The sequence below is a fragment of the Sorghum bicolor genome, chromosome 7 (genome assembly GCF_000003195.3).
Source record: "Sorghum bicolor cultivar BTx623 chromosome 7, Sorghum_bicolor_NCBIv3, whole genome shotgun sequence".
Lineage (NCBI taxonomy): Eukaryota > Viridiplantae > Streptophyta > Magnoliopsida > Poales > Poaceae > Sorghum > Sorghum bicolor.
The window spans coordinates 65,423,322-65,445,658 of record NC_012876.2 but is presented as its reverse complement, the minus strand read 5'-3'; the positions used below and the strand labels follow the sequence as shown (position 1 = coordinate 65,445,658).

General features: G+C 41.9%; 3 protein-coding genes across 3 annotated transcripts; 1 reads left to right on the top strand and 2 right to left on the bottom strand.

Moving 5' to 3' along the window:
• LOC110436893 (basic blue protein-like) lies at positions 5,201-6,587 on the top strand. Its single transcript, XM_021464558.1, has 2 exons — positions 5,201-5,776; positions 5,923-6,587. The coding sequence occupies exons 1-2, from the start codon at positions 5,611-5,613 to the stop codon at positions 6,297-6,299; spliced, it is 543 nt and encodes a 180-aa protein (XP_021320233.1). The 5' UTR covers positions 5,201-5,610; the 3' UTR covers positions 6,300-6,587.
• Positions 9,945-10,820, bottom strand: LOC8067048 (arabinogalactan protein 1). The gene has a single exon (XM_021464562.1). It carries the CDS (start codon positions 10,692-10,694, stop codon positions 10,317-10,319), a length of 378 nt encoding a protein of 125 aa, XP_021320237.1. The 5' UTR covers positions 10,695-10,820; the 3' UTR covers positions 9,945-10,316.
• Positions 12,282-21,497, bottom strand: LOC8067047. The gene is made up of 19 exons (XM_002444802.2): positions 21,189-21,497; positions 20,028-20,526; positions 18,919-19,010; positions 18,048-18,212; positions 17,571-17,958; positions 17,366-17,484; positions 17,163-17,235; positions 16,875-17,086; positions 16,690-16,734; positions 16,531-16,612; positions 15,812-16,000; positions 15,024-15,106; positions 14,820-14,904; positions 14,443-14,574; positions 14,088-14,210; positions 13,612-13,782; positions 13,270-13,329; positions 12,994-13,186; positions 12,282-12,767 (listed from the first exon to the last, which is right to left on the bottom strand). Exons 1-18 carry the CDS (start codon positions 21,260-21,262, stop codon positions 13,052-13,054), a joined length of 2,727 nt encoding a protein of 908 aa, XP_002444847.1. The 5' UTR covers positions 21,263-21,497; the 3' UTR covers positions 12,282-12,767; positions 12,994-13,051.

Here is a 22,337-nt window from a genome sequence, read left to right as displayed (position 1 = left end):
CCATGAACAGCAGTGTGAGTAGAAGCTGCAGGTGGCGTTGCTTCTAGTCTGCCGCAACCTCCTCAAGGCGGCCAAGAGTACCGGCATGGCGGAGGGCAGCCAGGATTTTAAACTTGAGTATTCCTACTTCTACAAAATCAAATCCACAGATTGAAAATATAGCCAATCGTACTACAAGTCAGCAACTTTAAACTAATATTTGCTTTCTAGAATTTAAACTTCTAATTGAAATGCTAGTTTTTTACATGTTTTGAGCTCAAATGTGCGAAAATACTATATATTATAGCATTATATATTTTTATATAATAAAATACAGATTTGGCTATGCACCTGCACAGAGGTTGCGCAAGCTAACCGGCAGCCATTGGACGACGAAAATTCAATCGCCTAGTCTGCAGAGAGGTTCACTGTGTCAGGCGGGGCGGCCCAACCTGAAAGACACGCTTAGTCTGCACAGAGGTTCACTGCATCGCCGCGCGGGCAGGTTTTCTTTTCGTGGACGTGAGCCCCGGCGATAGCTAATCATGGGCATTTTCTTTAAATAAACTACACAACTGGTCGCGGCTTAGCAATTAGGCATTGTTTAGTTCCCAAAATATTTTGCAAAATTTTTTAAATTTTCCGTCACATCGAATCTTTAGACGTATACATGGAGTGTTAAATATAGACGAAAATAAAAACTAATTGCACAGTTTAGTCGGAATTAACGAGACGAATCTTTTGAGTCTACTTAGTCTATAATTGAATAATCAGTGTCGATTTTCTAAAATTTTTTGGAACTAAACAAGACCTTACTATATGTCATAATCGGTGGTAGCTGCATCCCGGAGATGTCGGACCGAGGCGTGGTGCCACATTGACTTGAACAAAGATCTTGTGATCATGTGTCGGTTCGGTAACAATCACGTTGCGTGTCTTGTTTGACTCCGGTTTTCTTAGTCCTTGAAAAGCATGTGCATATTCAGGCCTTGTTTAGATGTGAAAAAATTTTGAATTTTGCTACTGTAACACTTTCATTTGTTTGTGGTAAATATTGTCCAATCATAGACTAACTAGGGTCAAAAGATTCGTCTAGCGATTTAGAGTCAAACTGTGTGATTAGTTTTTGTTTTTTGTCTATATTTAATGCTTCATGCATGTGCCACAAGATTCGATATGACATGAAATCTTAAAATTTTTTTGGATTTCGAGGTGAACTAAACAAGGCCTCATTCGAAATAGCTAACAGACAACCGACGACGGGCATGTTTTAGGCCCGTTTGAAATGCAAGAATTATATAGAAAAAAAAACTTCGCATGAATCAATTCATATTCATAGAAAATGTGTAAGAAACATAAAAAATGAATGTTATATTTCAAACAGGGCCTAAGTCTGGTTATAAGTTAACACATCCCTATAACCGCTAATTGAGCCTTCTCCTTTTGGCAATGCAATTGTCTCTCGTTGGCTTTAGCGATGCACTCACCATCGCTAACCGAAATATTTTCTCCTACTCTAGCTGACGCCCTTCCACCTTTACCGTTCAACCTTGCCACTACCACACAAACGATTTTCAGAAACAGTCAAAATTAGTTTTTATTGATGGTTTTGAAACCGTTACTATGCTACCGATTATGGAAATGAGGTATTTTCATGGACGGTTTTACAAACTGCCCATAAAAATAAATTTCCAGGGGCTTAAAATATTGTTAAAGATCACAAAAATGTTGAACTGCACCAAAAGGACAAAATAATATTTTAGCTCATGCGAGGGTCAATGCAAGATCTGGCGCAGGCCTCAATCTGACATTTTTAAGATACTATCCTTTTGTATCAACTTAGAATTTTGTATTCAACATTTTGGCACAAAACTATCTCAAATGAAAAGGCTTCAAATATAAAAGTTTCAAATCTTATTGGGCACTACAACTGTGATATAGAGAGTAATTCCATCCGAAGTTGTTTGAAAAATCATAATTTCAATTCCTAATTCAGAGAAACTTAAAATATAAATTTGGGCATTAAATAATCTCAAATAAAAAAAGTCACCAACTACAAATTTTTAGATCTTGCCAAGTTCTATAGTTTTGATAAAAGTTTGTCTTCCTTAGACTTTATTTGAAAAAAGTTATGAATTTCCTAGTTTTGCTTAGGGTAAATGGATACCACTTACATACTTGAAATTCTTTAAAAGTTTGTGATCCATGCATGGGGTGAATTGATCACTCTCGATCGATCACAGGATGTCATGGGTGACACATGCACTACATAATCAGAGCCGTACCTAATGGACGGCACGGATTCTGTATGTAGTATGTAAAACTCTGAATTGTCAGTCATATTTCTGCAACGTTGAAAATAAAGATATTGTCTGATAGCTTGCTTGCTCCAGCTTCACAGATCGACTAGCAACGTTGCTCCAATGCCAATCTTCAACGACGGCTAATTGAAATAAGGGCTTAAATTATTGGTTAACTCAGCAAACATAGGGTTTAGGGTTTATATATATATATATATATATATATATATATATATATATATATATATATATATAGAGAGAGAGAGAGAGAGAGAGAGAGAGAGAGAGAGAGACACACACACACACACACTACATACATGATCCTGAAATATTTCAGCCCGTGTTATTTGAGCAGACTCATGAAACCTTAACTAGAGAATCTTTAAACCTAACCTACTCCAACTCAGCCGCAAATGGCTGTGCACGGTTATGTGCACACCCACCGCCTATGATGTAGCCAAGACGGCGTCGTCTTCCTCCTTTCGGTCAAGGCATTAGGTGAAAAAGAAGTGTCTTCCACGCATGGCCGATGGGTACTAGGCAATGGATAGCTTATGATTAGGTCAATGCAAGCATGCATTTGATTTGTTCCTTTATTTTTTTCACCACATCAATGCATCACGCCATTTGGAAGATATAAACACAGCGATTTGTTTGTAACAGGATCACGCTACGTACTTTACCCCTCGACATCAAATGGATCACGCTATGTTTATTCTTCTTGGAGCTCCGGCCGGCAGGGGAAGCTTTTATTTGCCTCAATTATAATTGTTAGGCAAATGGATACCGCTTAATCATGCAATTTAATTTATCAATGCATACTGCTAATTTTAAAATTTTATGTAATACTATTATAAAATCACTTTACTGTTGGATACTGCGATCGTTAAATTATTCATTTTCACAGTTTGGTGGAGAGAAAGGCTAAGGAATAGACAATATTGCTTGAACGATTGTCATCCTTCTCCTGACTCCACCTTTCTCTCTCCCCAAAACGACCTAGAGGTCTCGTTTGCTTCTTCATCTTCATCGGCGCCCCTGGCGTAGGCGTCACAACCGCCTCCCAATCCAACCCTTGCTACCACATCATCATCCCTAGCGACAGAAGAAATAGCCGCCTCACCCACATCCCCGCTCACTTCAGAGCCTCCCACCCTTATTCCCACTCACCCTTATGATTCCTCACTGCGGACCAGGTTCCATAGTGTGTGTTGCTAACCCATCCCCATCCCTTCCATGCCATTGGTTCCGAAGGGGAAGAAGGACGACATGTGCTTCATGATAGCGGTGGGGCGGCCATAGATGCGGCAAGGAGGGAGACTGGGAGAGGAGGCACCACTGGAAGGCAAGAGGTGTCTGATTTAGGAAAATAGATTAGGAGGGGCTTCTATTATCTCCATATCTATTCCCTCCTTTTAAGCTTCTAGGGATACTAAATTTTAGGGGGCTTAGGCGGGATTTCATGCTTCGAGTAGCGGTGCTAAATCCCTCTGGAGGCAACAACAATGGCGAGAGCGCAACAGGTGTTGGTGGGGGGAAGAGGAGTGGTGATGAGTGGCCATGGATGTGACACAAAAAGTAGAGGAGGCGCCACCGGAAGTCAACGGTGATAGCAAGAGCAGCAGTGGTCGAAGGGGAGGAGCAGCATGGATGGTGTATGTGGACGAGTTTGGTAGGTCGTTGTGTTTTTTGGTGGCGTTCATGGGCCTAACCGCTGCACTATACCAAGGTGTTCAGCGTCGGCGAGTTCTTTCCCTGCCATGGAAAGGGGATGACGTGGAGCAGAAGTAGATAGATAGAGTGGAGGGCGAAAGAGACCTTTCACACCCCTTCTCTCTCATAATGTTAGATAAATGGTTATTTTATTGCGTGCAGTGTCTAGAGCTAAAACGATACTGAGCAAATTTCAAAGATAACGGTATGCATCGACAAATTACATGCGATTGAATTGAATGGTGTTTGTGAACAAAATTTGCCTAATTGCAACATTGGTAGCTTTTTTTGGCAGATATAATGGTGAATCGATCAGCCCGCGCGCACTGCTGCTTCTTGACTGAAATTGGTGAGAGGAGGTAGATGTTGTACCACTACTGCGGCGGCTATATATACAAAAATAATGGTGCCTTGAAGCTTTGGCGTCGCTTCCTCTAACCACTCCATCATCGCGTGCTGCTGGATCTTTGTTTAATCGACGCGTCTTCCGTTCAATATTAATCCGGTGGTGCGTGTTTGGTGACAAAATGGTGCACAAAGAAAGGCCTAGCTAATACTACTTGTAACCGTCTAGAAGCATTGGACCATGAATGAAATAAAGAAAGAAAATTACAAAAGAGAGGGAGCTAGTGACGACTCAGTGTAAACAATTTTTTTTTTTGTTGACTAGATCTTCATGTATGGCCGGAAATGCATGCAAAGCGTTAGCGATTGATGATAACGATCATTGACGACGACCCACGCACCTACCCTGGCTACATGATGGAACCATTCGCATTCGGGGAAAGGAAGAAGAAGTGCAGAGGAGAGATATAGCGACTGATTCCTGAAAAAAATAACAACTTTTTTGTTTTTGTTTTCAGTTGGTAGTTGCTAGCTCGATCCGGTGAACCAGCGCCCGGAAAAGCAGGCAGCATATACAATTCTAATTCCAAACAATTCCCAGTTTCAAGGGAGGAATAACATATGGAGCATGCATGCATGAGATCATCTTGATCCCATTCTTAATTATTTTGCATAGAAAAAATACTAATAATATATAACATGAAGAAGAAGATCAATGGATCGACAAGCTAGAAATGTTTGAACGAGTGGTGTTGCTGCATACACATTCAACGCCAAGTTTTATATTTTGGTGACGCACCTGCTGCGGGCTGCATGCGGCGATTGGTTAATATATTGGTGGTGCGGTGCAGGTGCACAAGAGAAGACGAGGAAAAGTTGAACCCAATTCAAAGGAGGCCAGGGGCGGCCAATGCAAGCGTGGACCAACGACTCCCTCTCCTTCCTCGCTCCTCTGCACCCGGCCGCATGCAGCTGGCTTTGAACTGCTTCATTGCTCGCTCGCTCGCTCTATAAAAGGGAACCGATCGATCGTGCTAGCTATGCAACCCTGCTGTGTCATCTAGAGATCTCATCCACATATATACATCGTGCTAGCTAGTCATCTAGAGATCTCATCCACATATATACATCGATAAAGCTAGCTAGCTACTAGTACACCTTCTGTGTGGCTGCCTAGCTCTAGCTCGATCGATCGTCCACAAGCAAGCAAGCCAGCTCGATCGCCGCTCCAACGAACGTAATTAACCTCGCTCGCTCATCGTCGTATCTAGCCATGGCGTCCCGTTCCGCTCTGATCGCGCTGCTCGTCGTTGTGAGCTCCGTGGCGGCGGCCTCGGCGGCCACGTTCACCGTCGGCGACAGTAGCGGGTGGACTCTTGGCAACGTCAACTACGACAACTGGGCCAGTGGCAAGACCTTCGCAGCTGGTGATCAGCTAGGTGCGTGCGTGTCGTCCTATCCATGCCGGCCAGTCTCTTCCTCAGCTAGCTCGATGCATTCCACCATGCATGCATGCATCTGTTATGTTAATTTTCTTTTGTTATTGTATATGAATGAATAATGAACGACATATATATGCATGCAGTGTTCAACTTCGCGACCGGTGCCCACGACGTTGTGGTGGTGGACAAGAGCGGATACGACAGCTGCTCCACCAGCAACGCCGCCAACACCATCCAGACCGGACCGGCCACCGTCACCCTCACCTCCGGCACTCACTACTACATCTGCGGCATCACCGGCCACTGCGGTGCCGGCATGAAGCTCACTGTCACCGTCGGCTCCGGCTCCGGCTCCTCCCCCTCGACGCCCCCGACCCCCGCCGGCAGCACACCCGCCACCCCCAGCGCCCCTGCCCCGGCTGGCACTGGCACCCCGGGCAGCGCGTCCGTGCGCCTCACGGCCGGCCCCGCGCTCGCCGTGGCCGCCGCCGCCTTGCTCGTCAAGCTCGCCCTCTTCTGATGATCATACCATCCTGATCTTGTGAGCCAGGGTAGAGGCAGTGCAGGATTATTATCATATTCTTGTTGATGATCGAGCTACCGTTTGCGTTTTCATTCTGACGGCCGGCATGTACGTACGGTAGAGAGAGAGCTAGCTACACTACACTGCAGGTTATTATTTGCTGATTTAATTTCGTGATGTACTACTGTATCATTGATGCATGCTTTCTTTATTGTTGTTTGCCTTGGCTTGCTTGTGTATCTTCTTCATTATTCATGGTGTCTAAATTATTATTTCTCTTCTCCATCCATATGTACATATGGACATGCATATTTTTGTATATGATGATTATATATATATATATATATATATATATATATATATATAGAGAGAGAGAGAGAGAGAGAGAGTATAATTATTCAACACTATATGTGTTCCTATTAATATATAATAATCACGGTGGGTAATAATACGTAACATTTGTACTATACGGCCCCAATTGGTCCATCTCTGAAAATTCTACCGGATTGATCTTTTATCCAAAATCCAAAATAAAATAAATATAAAAAAACTTGGGCTCCACATGTCTGTTGGTCCTGTGTTCTCTCAACTTGTGCTTCAAATAAAGGTTTTCATTTCCTTGTAGAAGCATAAGATTGAAGCTGACTAACATGCATCTATCTAATTAAAACAATTATTCCTCTGAAAGGATGTAACGGATTGGTCATGCTGAGCAAAGCATTGTTAGGTGAGGGACTAGCTAGATGTGTTAAACTTTAATTTAGTTTGAGAGCCGGCGGCCTTCCGAGGGAACGAAAGACGACGACGTCAGTGATATGATTCTGGGCAGTTGGGTTTGGTAGGATGGGACTAGCACTAGTATATAGTAGTACTAGGCACTAGCTAAGCTGGTCGATCGAGGAAAAGATGGTACGGTACGGTAGTATAATCCACGGAAAAACGATGGCCCATGACAGTGACTTGACTTGGTTTGTTGTTCACAGATGGATCCAAATTAAACATGTGTTACGAAATAAACATCCTTCATTAAAGCGGCACGGAAGCAAAGCAAGAGGACCGAGTTAGGCTTCTAAAAAATTTTTACAAAATAAGTACGGTAGAACTTTCATTTATATTTAATAAATATTATCTAATCATGACTAATTAGGTTTAAAAAATCGTCTCGTAAATTATAGGTAAACTGTACAATTAGTTATTTTTTATCTATATTTATTGTTCTATTCATATGTCGCAAGATTCGATTGATGTGACGGAGAATCTAAAAAGATTTGTAATTTTTTTTGAAACTGAAGAAGGCCTTAGCAGCGAACGATGAGACATGAGATAAGCCTTGCCTTCGTACGTAGTAGCTGACTAGTGATGACGTACGTACTTGAGTTCTCTGCTCGTGCCAACACCTTAATTACCTGCTCCCGTCCATCCGACGGTTTGAATTATACATACATACATACGTGGCACCCTCTGAACCGAGCAAAGTAAGCAATGCAATATACGTACTTATATAGCAGCAAAAGCGTCTTTGATTTGGGTTTTGCTTCACATCTCCGGTACGGTGGTGGTTTAAGACTTTTTTTTTAATTATTGATTGATGACAACAATGGTGCTTCAAGTCAAGACTCGAGGGGGAATAGGAATGCACTTTCAGGTAAAGAAAAAAGGATGGCCAACGTAATAGCGTTGAATATAATGCGTGTGGTGTGTACAAGGAATATCCGATACTGCAAGAACATAATGGGCTCAAATCCAGCAAGGACTTTCATCATCAACAATATAATGAGACTAAATATAGGCTTTGTTTAGCACAACTCAACTTCAATAGTGAAGTTATTTTTATACAAAAGAGTTTCATAAGTGACAGCTTATAAAACTATTGTGAGCTGTGCTAAATAAGTCCGGTCCAACAAGGGCTTTCATGTAAAGAAAGGGTCAAATGTAAAGCCTCTTTGCCGATGCCTCACGTGTCACGACGCGTTGGAGTGAACGTGCTTACCGGAATTGTGATTTCACTAGCTAATAACGTTAGGTGCAACAAAAGATTAAATCCGTATGAGAAATGGAGTCGAGCTTTAGATGGTGTGTGTGCATCTGTTTTGGCACGTCACAAGGCACTTGGCAGATGGGCCCCTGTGGGTCCTGTGGAACGCCCTCGTCCCATGATCAACAGTAGTTCACCACACGACACGAACACGACCAGCGTTTTCCCATCAAACAACGACACCTGTTGAACCACTGAGGCTCAAGCGAGCAGGTTCCATGTCCCTGTGGCCTGTGGACGGCCGATGGTCGCCTCGCACGTCCACTTCCTTCCCCATTTGACGTGTTCGGCGGTCGAGTCCAGACGCTTCACAGGGCTTCTCATACTACCCTACCCCCGGGCTCATGGAGGACTGGAGACCACGGTGGTTGTGCTGCCCAGCAAACCACCTGTGGCAAAATAACTAATACACAGAACAAATCCTTTTAACCTAATTAGTCTATAATTAAATAATAATTACTAAATAAAAACAAAAATATTATCGTATATAAAAACTGTTCACCCCCGACCGGGCCTGAACAAAACTTATCAACTCCTGCTCCTGCTAATCATAGATTAAAACTCAAAAAATTAAAGATATAAACTGTACAATTAGTTTTTTATCTATAACTAATAACTAATATTTGATATTGATGTGACGAAAAATCTTAAAACATTTATAATTATTATTTTATTTATATTTAATGTTCGATGCATGCATTGACAGAGAAGCTTAAAAAAAATTGGACTAAGTTGCGGCCTAATAGCAACTCCAACACTTTGACATCATACGATTTTTACCAAAACCACCTCCAACGAGTTGACAAAACTACTCGGCAATTTTGTGAAAACTACTTAGCAATTTTGTGAGCTTGGCAAAATTCATCCTTCACTTGGCAAATATGCCAAGTCCTCCATCACTTAGCATCACGATCACGTGTATCCCAATTTGTCAACTAGTTTTGCCAACTTGTTGGAGGCTCAATTTTATGATTTTAGCAAAAAATACTAGGATGCCAAGTTCTTTTATCAAGAACAAATAGCAAACTGTTGGAGAAAGCCTCTTTTTTTACTTGGCATTTGGTTTTAAGACTTGACAAAACTATAAATTTGCTAATTGAGTTTTAGCAAACTATGGGACTGTTTGGTACAGCTCACAACAGCTTCATGAGCTGTTTTTTTTTTGCCAAACACTTATTTCCAAAACAGCTTCATAAGTGAAGCTGTTTTTCCCCTTCTCACACAAAGAGAAAGAGAGTTGGATGAAGCTGAAAAAAAAATAGCTTATTTCAGCTTCTCCCTCATTTCTCTCTCTCAACTATGCATAGTTGATGAAGCTATTTTGTCAAACACTTTCTCCAAAAACAACTCAGCTTTATCTAGAAAGTCAGTCGTGAAGCTATTTTCTTAAAAAACTGTACAAAAGCGGAAAAAAGAAAAAAAACAAGTGAGAACAAGGCGCCACCGACATGACGCCGAGGAATCCGTATGACCGTATCAGCAGATCACGAGTAGGATTGTAGGAAGGGGAAAAATCAGAAGAAATAATCAGGGAGAAGATAATACGACAGCACGAGAACACGCGTGCGGATCAGGAGCAACAGATCTGATGGAAAACAAGCTATCAATAATAATAATAACTTATATATATATAATAAGAAATAAGATAAATAATACTCCTAGCGAGCAAGCAGAGCAGATCTGTATGTAGACGAAACAAAGAATACGGTAAAAAAAAACGAGGGATTATACAATGGCATCCCAACCCACATAGCAACTGTCTGTCTCTCGACTCATCAATCTCTCTCACTCACCACGCACGCACAGATCGAACCCAGCTAGGAAAGCAGTAGTATGCTATGCTATGCTAGTAATAAACCCGAATGCAATGCAACGACGACGCGGCCAACAAATACAAGTAGCGAGAGCCATCGTGTCACACTCACAACACAGGCGGATGCGGATCCATCGGCGCCGGCCGGCCGGCCCACCCACCGACCTCAGAAGAAAAACGCCACAGCGGCGCCGGCGGCCAGGAACAAGGCGGGGGAGACGCTGGACGCGTCGCTGGGAGGCGGAGGGGACGTCGGGGCCTCCGTTGGCGTCTGCCCGATCGAGCTCGGCGCCGGCGGCGAGGCGGGGATCTCCGGGGCGGGTGCCGTGGCCTTGGGCGCCGGAGCCGGGGCCGGCTTCCGCGTCGGAGAGGGCGCGGGGGCGGAGGCCGGAGGAGGAGACGCCGGGGCTGGTGCCGGCGCCGGCGGCGGGGTCGCCGGAGGCTGCGCCCTGGGCGCCGGCGTCGGCGACGCGCCTGGTGCCTGCGCCGTCGCGACGGCTAAGAGCATGGCCATTGCCACGGCTACGAGGTGGATGCGCGCCATTGGATCAGGAGACGGTGGGCGGTGGCGGCGAGTAAGCTAGGGTTCGGGGGTTAAAGGTGGTGGGGTTTTTTGGTCTCCGGCCTTTGCAAATGGATGTTGGGGGGGGGGGGGCGACGGTGGACGGAGGCGGTGCTTGGGATTGTGCGGGCCAACCGGCCAAGCGATTTTTTTATTTATTAATATGAAAAATTAAAGGTGGGGAACGCGGCTAATAACAAAGATCAGGTTAGCAATTGATGGCGCGATATCGGTCATCTTATCTTACTCGTCGGATCCCCATCCAGCGGTGCATAGAAAAGGTCGCTTTTCTCGACTCGTCTTTTCCAAACCCAAATTTACCGTTTGTGTGCCAAAACAAAAATAGATACTACCTCCTCTCCTTCTCCTTAAAGCAATTCCATAATCTTTGCGATAAATAGGGACAGATTTGCCAGGCTCGCAAGTAGGCTGTGTTTAGTTCCGATAACTTTTTAGAAATATTGTAGCATTTTATTTATATTTATAATAATTATTATCTAACTATAAAATAACTAGGTTCAAAAGATTCATCTTGTAAATTACAGATAAACTAGATAATTAATTTTTTATCAATATTTAATACTTCAGTCAAGTGTCGTAAAATACGATATAACTGAAAATCTTTAAAAAAATTTAGACTTTGTGTGAACTAAACTGGCTTTGTTTAGATCTAATTTTTTTGGATTATGACACTATAACATTTTTATTTTTATTTGATAAACATTGTCCAATTATGAAATAATTATAGGCTTCAAAGATTCGTCTCGTGATTTACAGACAAATTATGTAATTAATTTTTGTTTTCATCTATATTTAATATTTCATACATGTGTCGTAAGATTTGATGTGACGAAATATTTAATTTGGGATGGAGGGAGTATATGCATATACATATAACAACTTTATAAGCTGGCACGGAGTACTTTTGCAAAAGTATGTGTGCTTGTATGTATCTTTAAATTTCCTTACGAACGATGCGGTCGGTCATGGGGCTCTGTCTGGCCATTCACTTTCAAAAGCAAAGGAAATGTTGCTCTGTCCTTGACTTATCAGATTTCTTCTGCCTTTTGTGTATCTTCTTATTCTTGACTTTATTATAACAAACGTGTCTCACACTCTCACCTCTTGTTTAATCACGTTTCTGCCATACCAAATTGTACACGTATTTTTTATATAGATAGATAGACAGGAGTAGCGTTTTTTTTTTTTGAGAAATAGACAGGAGTAGCGTTGAGCCACTGATCGATTGAAAATACGTACATGTATGTACTTATACGTAGTATGGTAGGGTATGTTCTAAAAGGCAAGAGTAGTTACCGTAGTAGTACAGCAAGCTTTGCAAATAACTGCCGAAGGAAATGATTGACTTTGCAAAGCTAAACTCAAGTTTCATCGCCGTAGTTACAGGGTAACTAGACAAAAATCTTCAAACACTTGTGTGCAAGCATTCGACGGTCAAAGAGGCCTCGACGGCAATTCGATCGCAATAACACAACACAGATTAAAGAGACAAACTTGAGTCCTGTGCATCGTTGCCCATGCTCCTGATGCGCTCCAATTGGTCGCATATTAGAAAAAACGCCCGTAAGCCGCCACTGAAGCGTGTGATTTATGAAGGCTCTAAAACTTGGCCATTAACTAGTTCACTGAACTTGGCAATTTGGATACAGGGAATGAAGCATTCCCTTGGTTCCCAAAAAACAAGGTTACAAGGTTTTACTCCCCCTCCAGGTGGAGGCTGCATGAGAAAAAAATGATCATCAACACAACATATTAACTATATATACAATCCTCTACCAAAACCACTACCCTACACAGACTGCCCAAGAGGAGCTTGGACATTCACCCTCTACTATGTTGAAGGGCACCATGCGCCCATGTATACTGTGAAGTATGGATACAGCCTACAGACGTGGAGCATTTGGAAGGATCTTTCTTCGCCTTATCGACCCGATGATTGGTTATTCGTATGGCCTTGCAGTTCTGTTTCCAGCGGTATGTGTCATTCAAAGAATCTTTAAACAAAATAAACCCCTCATGTCGTGTTCCAAAACACTACAAAAAAAACATGATTGAGAATATATTAACCAAATAATTAGAAGAACAAATATCTGCACAAAATTATGGAAGGACCAGTTCAGTTGTCAAGGTAATTTATATGCACGATGTCTATGGTTGAGCTGTTCTGCATTAGAGCTAAACAGAGTGCAACACATGTATACAACAAGAAAGAAAAGGCTGCAGCCATATGCAGAAGACCAGGGGTGAATTTGTTACTTACACTTTACAGGAAAGATCGTAAGCTAAGCAGTATAATCGTCCATCTGTACATGGCCAGCTTATTTCACTTGCTCAGTTCTCGAACCAACGGCCTCCAATATATCTTCACTGCTGCCTTCAGCAACTTCCATTTCCTTCACTTTCTCAAGCTGTCTAAGGAGATCCAACCTATCGGGAGCATATGTGGACGGGATCTACACGATTGCAAATACACAAATAGGAATTATATAACAAATGGCAACAGGGGGAGAGTAGTGTGTGAACGTAAACTACATACCATCGATGGCACATATCTTTGGATGAAAGCCAAAATAGCAGCATGACCAACGGCGGTGAGCTGGGACAGAAAGGCAATTGTCAGAATGCTCCAGCAGTAAACACACCTTACAGTCGATAGATTCAAAGGTCAGAGTATATGATTGACATCACTCTTAGACACAACAAAATACTTTGACATGGCAATTCAAACACCAAAATGAGTCTTAGTAGCCCACAGTCCACGCAGATAAGGTAAAAGGTTAAAAAGATTACTCCACACAAATTAAATGAAATGATAAAGTGGACCTAATAAGCCTCTACTTGTTTAAGAAGTAGAAATACAAGTACAAGAAAGACTCACTGGCAAAAGCATGAGTATTCCTATAGGAACAACAGATGCCAAATCTGTCAAGGTTCTTTGAAGAGCCTGCTTTTCCTTCTGAGTTAGTTCATCCCCAATAAGAGCTCTTTTTAGCAAACCCATAGCAGCTCCTGTATCAATTGCTAAGAGTTGTGTCCCCTGCAACACAGTCTGTGCAGAAAAAAAAAAGAATAAGAAACAAGAAGTTTTCTTATAACTAGTACTCCCTCCATTCCAAATTATAAGACGTATGGAGCTAACAATATTGTGATGAGCGCCTTTGGTTTGGCAAATAGGCTTTTGGATAAATTTAATTCGATTACTCAACCCCCTACTACAATCTTTCACAACAATACCATGCCTTGAAGTGTCATTATCGTCAGCCACAACAGAGGAAGAAAACCTTGCAGAGTTCATAAATATATGCTAGCATGTGTTTCTTACTACTATGGGATCTTAGGTATAGATGGTCATACCGTTGTAGTCTCTTTGACCTTCTCCACTGATTTAGTTATGACATTTTCTTTCTTGGTAGCCTGGCCGGAAGGAACTGATGAACCAGGTGATGGCGCAATTATTTCGTCTGTGACAACCATCTCCTGGAAAACAGGACTTGACTGAATAGACAATTCTTTGAAAAAGAAAAAAATTGTACACAATGAAACCAACGATTGTGGTTAAGAATCATAACTCAGAAAACAACAGAACTAACAATACAAGATGCAATTAAGCTCATAACATTTACAGAATCACTGCTGCTGTTCCAAGAGTTTGCTCAAATACTGAAGAACCAGTAATTTGCTATTTCAAGATCCTGTTAAACAAGCATACCTCCTCCTTTTGAGCTTCATCTGCACTCTTCTGCACCCGCTTTTCTAACTCAATCAGCTCACGCCTTAACTGTTCAAAGCGGAGGATGTCATTTGACTCCCCATCTTTCTTCTCCACATTGTCAACAGTGCCCTTCATCAGCAATAAAAATGGGATAATACCATAAGATTAGCAATACGCTGCAATAAGAATCTTAAGGGATAAAATTAAATGGTATTCTTCTGAAGACCATAATTAATTTTCAGTAATTAATTAGAGCCATGGTCAAGGACTGTTCATTAAACAAGGATGCATCATGGAAATCGCTTCACCACAAAATGCTGGTGTGTTCTTTAATGCACAAAACAAACTGCAAATATACAGTACAGCATCCATACATCCTGATCTGCAAGAGCTGGATCAACTTTCTTTCCCAAAGACCGACCAAAGAAGTCCCAAAATGGACGGCGTTTATTATCCACCCTACAAGAGAAATAGGAAATAACTGAACAGGTCTATTTTACTACACCGAAATCACATAAGCTATCACAACCATGTTTGAATTGGTTAATTAATTAGTATTAGTTAGAAGAATACTCCACCTGCTTCCTGATTTTTGTGGTGCTGATGTATCGTTCGTCCTGCTACCTGTCTTTACACGTCCTTCCTCTGCAGGTGCATCGGCCTAATAAACCATAAAAAATAGCACATTTACCATGATTGTAAACTAATTCTAGTTCCAACTGTAGTGCAACCAAGTATGCAGTTTGGCATGTACTGTTTCCAACTGGTACATTAAGCACATAATAATCTGATATCATTATGCTGTAAAACACCACCAGAAGGATAGACAGATGGTGACCGCTGCTTAGCATTTGAAATTCCTTTCACTTGTCAAAAGTGTCTTCAGACTTGCTTTTGGCCTCTAATACAAATATGGTGCTTCTCAAAAACCAATTTCAAAATCTAGCCCTTTTGTTTCCACCTTCTGCCTTTTGACCAGAAGACAAAAGCATAAGCTGAAACCAACAGGAGGATTACAGACACTGATGGGAATTACATTGAGTTCCCATTGCTTAATTGAAAAGAGATGCATCTGATGTGATCCTATAACTAACCAATGCAACTAAATCATATTTTGGCTAAGATAACAACAGAAGCAAACTTATGCAATTCATGAGCTACCGTAATCGGAGTAACTGTTCTCGCCTGGCAGTATCCTGATGGACTGACCATGATAAGTGGAGTGCACTGGAAATCCATAAAATTAACTCTTCCCAATACAATGAGATCAAAGACTTGTAATTGTAATAATGCATGACTATCCTTTATTAGAAGCAACATGTGTGGGTAAGAGATACTGAAAATAAAAGAAAGCCAAAAGGCTCACCTCCAGATATTCTGCTTTTGCTCGAAAGGATGCCTCAAGAAACTCAGCTTCTTTCTTCAGTCTTCTTATCATTTCAAGATCAGAGCATGCAGCCTGTAGATCCTCCTTACCAGAGTTCGAACTGGAAACGTGTAATTCTTGAAGCAAATTTTCTAACTTAACCAAAGCTTCTTCAACACTTTCAAGTGACTGCAATGATTAAAACCGATGTCGTCAATGCTTCAACAACTGAAGATAGCATCTATTTTAGAGGCAACTATCATCATAAACTTGAAATAAGCAGACGGCATATCCAAAATGGATTTAATTGCAAATGATATCTGTCCACCATATATGCAATTATCCATCCTTTTACTCGTGAGATCTTTCAATACATCTATGGGCATGTACGATAGTGCCACCTGGACCATCTATTATATCAGTAAAATCTTAGGTGAAGCAAACTAGGAGAGCATATGATGTATGTAAGAATGTTATCTCGTAGATAAGAGATCATCTCTTAGAGGTTTGCTGGGTACATAGAGTCAATGCTATAATAGTAGTTCTCTAATTTGCTGTGGAGGCATAGGAAACATACAAAGACACAGCATTTTATAGTTACCATTAATACCTTTGAGGTCATACTAAGAATTATATCGATCGTATAGAACATAATTTTTTCAGATGTGCAAAAATGTGAAAATACATTGGCAATTCTTGAAGGCATTTGCAATAAATACCTTGTCAAAGGAAGCTAACTCTGTTCCAGTATCCAATTCTTCTTCAGGTCCTGGGAAGCCACAGCCTTTTGACATATTATTTCTGCAACATGTTTAGCAAACAAATAAATCTACTGAGTGGTAGAGAACAAACAATTCAAGCTCCTTCTTAAGGCTTACCTTGATATGTCAAGCTCCTTCATGCAGTCACTCAACATGGCATGTCTACAATTATTAACATGCAGTAGAAAATTAATCAGTACTCATAAATCCATATCTGCTTTTTCAAAAAATAAAATAAAATAAAAATCCCTATCTGCAAACAAGAGAAAGATAAGCATTGTCGTGACCAAATAATTACATACCCCTTAGAAAGGAATTTTGCCGCCTTCACATTTGAAGGGTTCTCAAGCCATGAGCTGTACTTTATAAAACTAGTCATCCAGTAAGAGCACACATTTAGGACTCTTGATATGACTTCTCCTTTAGACACTTCTTCTCTGCCTTCAGTATCAGTTTTTGCACTTGGAACATCATCATTGTAAAAAGGAAGCCACTCGAGCTCTTCACAGACTACCTGAACGTAAGAAAGGCACATGAACACTTGAATGCTGGGTAGCATTAGAAGCTCAGTATATCGCCTGCATACTGACCTCCACATACAGCTGATATGAACTAATTGAGGACAGCTGTGGATAATATAGTACACTCCCACCGATAAGATACCTGGGTTATTGCAAGCCCATGATTCAGTACAGTAAATCATATTTGGGTAATAAAGAAGGTATATCATCTTATTAACTGAAATGTCATTTCAGTGAGAAAATGGAAAAATATAAATTCACATAGATCTTACCTTACAATACCATTCAGTGAATCATCCAAATCAGTCAGACCCTTGGAAGACAAATATCCTTGTGTGCTTCTACCCAAAGCAATGAAAAAACCAAATATTGCAAGATCCTTTTCCAGAACCTGCAATGAGGAATAAATAACTATTAAATTTGAAGCAAAGGACGAGATTTCTATGACTAGATGAAAAGATCACTTTTAGTTTCAACCTCAATACTTTCACTTGTTGTCAGTCTTGACCATATCTTTTCACGATCAAGTGCCCGGAGTAATTGTTTCTGAACCAATTCAATCCAAAATGATATCTCAAGCCCATGATCATTACCAAGTTTAGGAACAGCAGCACGAGGACCAAAATTATACAAAAATTCTCTCTGAAGGCCAATATCTTTCGTCAAGTTATATGCTTTACTTAGAGGAGCAAACTCAAGAAGCATATCCATGAATCGACCAATAATATCAGGCACCATTGAAGAAAATTGCTGACAAGAAACTTTTGCTGATCCAAGCTTTGTGATTGCAGCAAGACAGATCAATCCTAGCATAAGCAGAGAAAGATCACTTTCACTAGTATTCATTGGCTCCCCTTCACGACATCTGACAGCAAACAAGAGAAAATATCCATGAGTCTTGTACTAGTTACTGCTATGAGCATGTTACAGTCCAAAAGATATAATAGAACTTACATTGCTGTAGCAGAGTTAAACATTGGATCCTTTTCAAAAATGTTTACAAATTGTCCCACCACCAAAGGATTTTGATTGGACGAATACCATTCATACAATGTAGGTTCCCTCTTAGACAATTCATTCTTGATAACACTCTCGAGGGGGGTGAGCAGGCGGGACAAACTGCAATCAAGTAAAACATCACTGAATAGACACCCAACAAATGGAACATAACATAACAGAGAGGATGAATCCAATGTAACTTGAACATACTACAAGCCTACAAGTAAAAGCAATAATATGATACAGATTCATCTTCATTTTGGATAAATGAATTATGAAAACAACCTTATTCCTGATGCTTCAGCTTTGGCAGAAGTATGCATGTTAAATCCATGCAAGACATTTAAAAACTCTTTTGCTTAACTATATGTACCCAAAGTGAATAGAACTAAGGCACCAACACCTTCATGTTAATAATTTAATAGTATTCCACCTAGTCACATATTGTTTTGCACTCTTTTCATTAATATACTTCAGTCATGTGAGTTTGCCAGTTTGCTAACTGAAAATTGCTGACTACTTCCGGATCAAAAAATGCAACAATAACTTAGCACTATAGACCTCAGCAGTAACTTTGTTTCTCACTGAGTAAATTTCCAATTAGGATTCAACCTCTTCTGAGATCAATCAGCCAATAAATCAAAAGGCATACTTAAATCTTATCTTAACAATTTAATTTAGGTGTAAAGGAACTTTTAAAATAGGACGTTGCCCCCCAGAAAACTTCAATGCAAGGGATATCTATACTTAGAAACAAATGAGTCTGCTCCAAAACAACATTTACGCAGTACGATATGACAGCAAAGGAAAGGGCTAGAAGGTAGACCTCCGTTGAACAAATACATTAATATCTCTATCTCTGCCATTCCCACGAGATGAAACATCAATAACTGCTTGCAACAATGAGTCTACAGCAGCCTGCAAACATTTTCTGTAAGATTTCAGTGGATGGAAAATATGTATCTCACAGGAATTTTGGACTATGGCAAGCACAAAAGCAGTGAGTGTGTTGAAGATATCAAAGTTTAAGAAGGCGCTAGGCGGTTTCTACGCGCTGACCCATAGCCTAGAGCCTAGGCGAGCCTAGGCGTTTCAAGACGTTTACCTAGGCGGTAGCTAATACATGTATATATATTTAAATATACTTAAAAGAAAAGAAAAAAATAGAAAATCAGAATGGGGGAGAAAGAAGAAAAGGCCCATTTAATGGCCCAACTCTCCCTCCACAGCCCCCACCAAAGCCTTATCCTCTCCCATGCTCTGTTTCGTTTTCTTCCTTTTCTCTTCCTCCCGAGTCTCGCACCCGCTCGACGCATCTCTTCCAGCCCCGAGCCTCTCGCCTCTTCCTTCCTCCCGCCGCCAGATCCACCACCGTCGGCCTCCTCCCTGCCGCCTCCACCACAACCCGCCTCTTCCCAGCCACGCCTGCCACCTCCGCCGCCGCCGCCGACGCTCTCTGCTGTGCCTCGTCCTCTGCTGCCGGCTCTCTCTGCTGTGCCTCGTCCCCAGGTCACTGGATCTGCACGTGGGGACACCGGGGCGCCGCAGTACCCCCTCCACCTCCCCCACCGGCACCGCCGACGAGCCACCACAGCCTAGGGGTCCGCCTACCCCCATAGGCCAGGTGGACACCCTCCGACTAGCGTCTAGTCGCGCCTCGGCGTGCCTAAGGCGTCGCCTTTTTGAACCTTGGAAGATATCATATAAGAACTAAGAAAATTGGAATGTTTTCACAAGCTCACAAGTTCAGTTATGGTGCTTGGCTCTAAGCTGGTTATAAGTAGCAGCATCTTTACCTTTTTCATGACTTTAATATTGTGTTGATATAGTAAAAAAATCAGAATGACGAGATAACAGTGACTGCAAATGTTATGTTTCTTCATGTGAATACTGAATAGGGGCAAATGTAACTCTGCAAAGTGTTCAGTACTGTACCTGGTAAGACAGTGATTTTATCCAAGCATTGTTCTCAACACCCAGCCATGTCTTTGGAAACCATGAGCTCTTTGACGATTTGCTGTGCTCTATGAAAGCCAACTCAATAGATCTCGCAGCATCATGTACTGACTGGACGAGTCCATTGCTGATATCTTCACTCTGCAATGCTTTATTCAGTTTCAACCTTATTTCATCAATGTTGCTTGTCGAACCAACTTGCGGAGCTCCATTAACAGATACACGGTTGCCATCATCGTCAGAAGCCAATGGAATAATGTGAACCATCCTTCTAGTTCTCTGGAAGAGTCCCTTGTGTCTCCGAAACTCCAACCATCTAGCACTGTGGATGGTCCTGTCACACTCCGACGGTGAGTTCCTCAAGTCGCACTTCCTCTTTGAAATGCGGGAGTGGAATTTGTGGCTCTTTACATCAACAACGCTTCTACATAGGAATCTGAAACCATATACTTTCTCCAGAGTATGAACCTTCGATGTGCTGCAAACACAAACCGTTCTTACCATCAATACATCGAATCTGAAAAAAAAATGCACTGAAATCCGGCTATACTATATCTTATGATCCTAAACCTCACTAAAATTCCATCTCAACATGCAAGTCATCCACATCAGCAACTCACTAGAGCATGCAATTATGGCCCTATCTATTCATGCAAGCTATCTACGTCCGCAAGCTGCATCATTCACTAACATATGTTTATTTGTTCACATCAGCAATACCATAAAATCCACTAAAATTCAGTCGTGATTCCCGCAGCAATGCATGGGCTATCTTCTAGTATCATCAATTGATAATCGCAGGACTTCCATCGACTAGCCCAATAAATCAATGTCAAAGACAAGCTACTTAAGACAGAGACAGCAGTCCCTAACTACAATTGAGAAGCCCCCCAAGTCCGTTTCAAGGTACTACTGCTACCCGTCTGGAAGCTCTGGTGTTTGAGAACCACCGAAATGCTACATTCACAGAGTACCTCCAGCTCACCACGCCGATGCATGCGCGCAATTCCACGACCAATTGAATCAACCCCACGATTACAACCAACACATTCGCCCAATTCATCCTCTCCGCTCACGAGCGAACGGCCAAACGCCGAATCGTGGCGCCGAACAACAGCGTAAGCGGGAGCGTAGACGAACCTGGCCGTGCACCTGGGCTCTCCGCCGGCGCCGAGGGGGAGGTGGCGCGGCTGCGACGCCACGGCGGTCGCCATCGGTGGTGGGGGGCGGCAGCTGCTGCTGCTCCTGCGAGCTTGTCGCCGGCGGCGGCGCGGGGCGCGTCACGACAAGGCGGGGACCGGAGAGGGATAGGGTTTATATGGTGACGGGGAGGTGAGCTAGCGGTCGAGAGGAGGGCGAGGACGAGGAGGAAGAGCCAGGAGGCCACACCCCCACCCCACCGCCAGGAGAACGGACGGGGGAGAGGAGAGGAGGCTAGAGGGCCCCGGAAACGATAGGCGCTGGACGCGGCCACCGGTGCCTTTGCCGGGACGCTTCGCTGCTTCACGTTCACGGGGCCACCAACCAACCAACCAGACCGTTTCCCTTTTTCTTTTTCCTCTTTTTTTTTTTCCCCTCGACTAGACAACGCTGCTGTTTTGGCCTGAGCGATCCGCCCATCCTCCGTTTCTAGCTCTGGCACTGGCACTGGATAATCTCCTGTCTCGCTGACTTCGTGAAAAGAAAAGTATTTATTACTATAGCACATTTATAATCATAATAATTAGTGTCCAATTATAAAATAATTAGACTTAAAAATTTATCTCATAAAATACATATAAATTGTACAATTAATTATTTTTCAATCTATATTTAATATTTTTAGACATATGTCCAAACATTTGATATGATGGGACGAAAAGTGAGCCTTAGGTCCTGTTTGGTTCCTCTTGCTAAATTTTAGCTAGCTAAAATTATTTTAGCTACTCTTAGGTGACTAATAGAACTACACTATTTTAGCTCATTTTAGCCAATGTGTTTGGAACTTTAGCTACTAAAGTGACTAAAGTTTAGCTACCTAAAGTTTAGCAAGGGGAACCAAACAGGACCTTAATCAAGAGATAGACTCATACACATATATAAAAATTATGTGAGAGTGTTAAGATCATCTATTTTATGATGTATATACTAGAAGTTAGCATTATTGAAGATGTTAACGGCTTAGAGTTAATACTAGCTTATACTGTTGCAGGTGCCCTATTATTACCTGTGGATGGAAGTGTGGTCTTCTACCTGACTTTGAGCCGTTCATCTTCTTCTTCAGCAATCTAATCTGACATGACATCGCTA

Excerpts from the sequence above, each read along its gene's own strand:
- LOC110436893 (XM_021464558.1), top strand. The coding sequence starts at position 5,611 with ATGGCGTCCCGTTCCGCTCTGATCGCGCTGCTCGTCGTTGTGAGCTCC. Across the intron at positions 5,777-5,922 it reads CGCAGCTGGTGATCAGCTAG|TGTTCAACTTCGCGACCGGT; the intron begins GTGCGTGCGTGT and ends ATATGCATGCAG.
- LOC8067048 (XM_021464562.1), bottom strand. The coding sequence starts at position 10,694 with ATGGCGCGCATCCACCTCGTAGCCGTGGCAATGGCCATGCTCTTAGCC.
- LOC8067047 (XM_002444802.2), bottom strand. The coding sequence starts at position 21,262 with ATGGCGACCGCCGTGGCGTCGCAGCCGCGCCACCTCCCCCTCGGCGCC. Across the intron at positions 15,107-15,811 it reads CAAAAGCAGAATATCTGGAG|GCCGATGCACCTGCAGAGGA; the intron begins GTGAGCCTTTTG and ends ATGGTTTATTAG. Across the intron at positions 14,575-14,819 it reads CAGCTCTTGCAGATCAGGAT|GGCACTGTTGACAATGTGGA; the intron begins GTATGGATGCTG and ends TTGCTGATGAAG.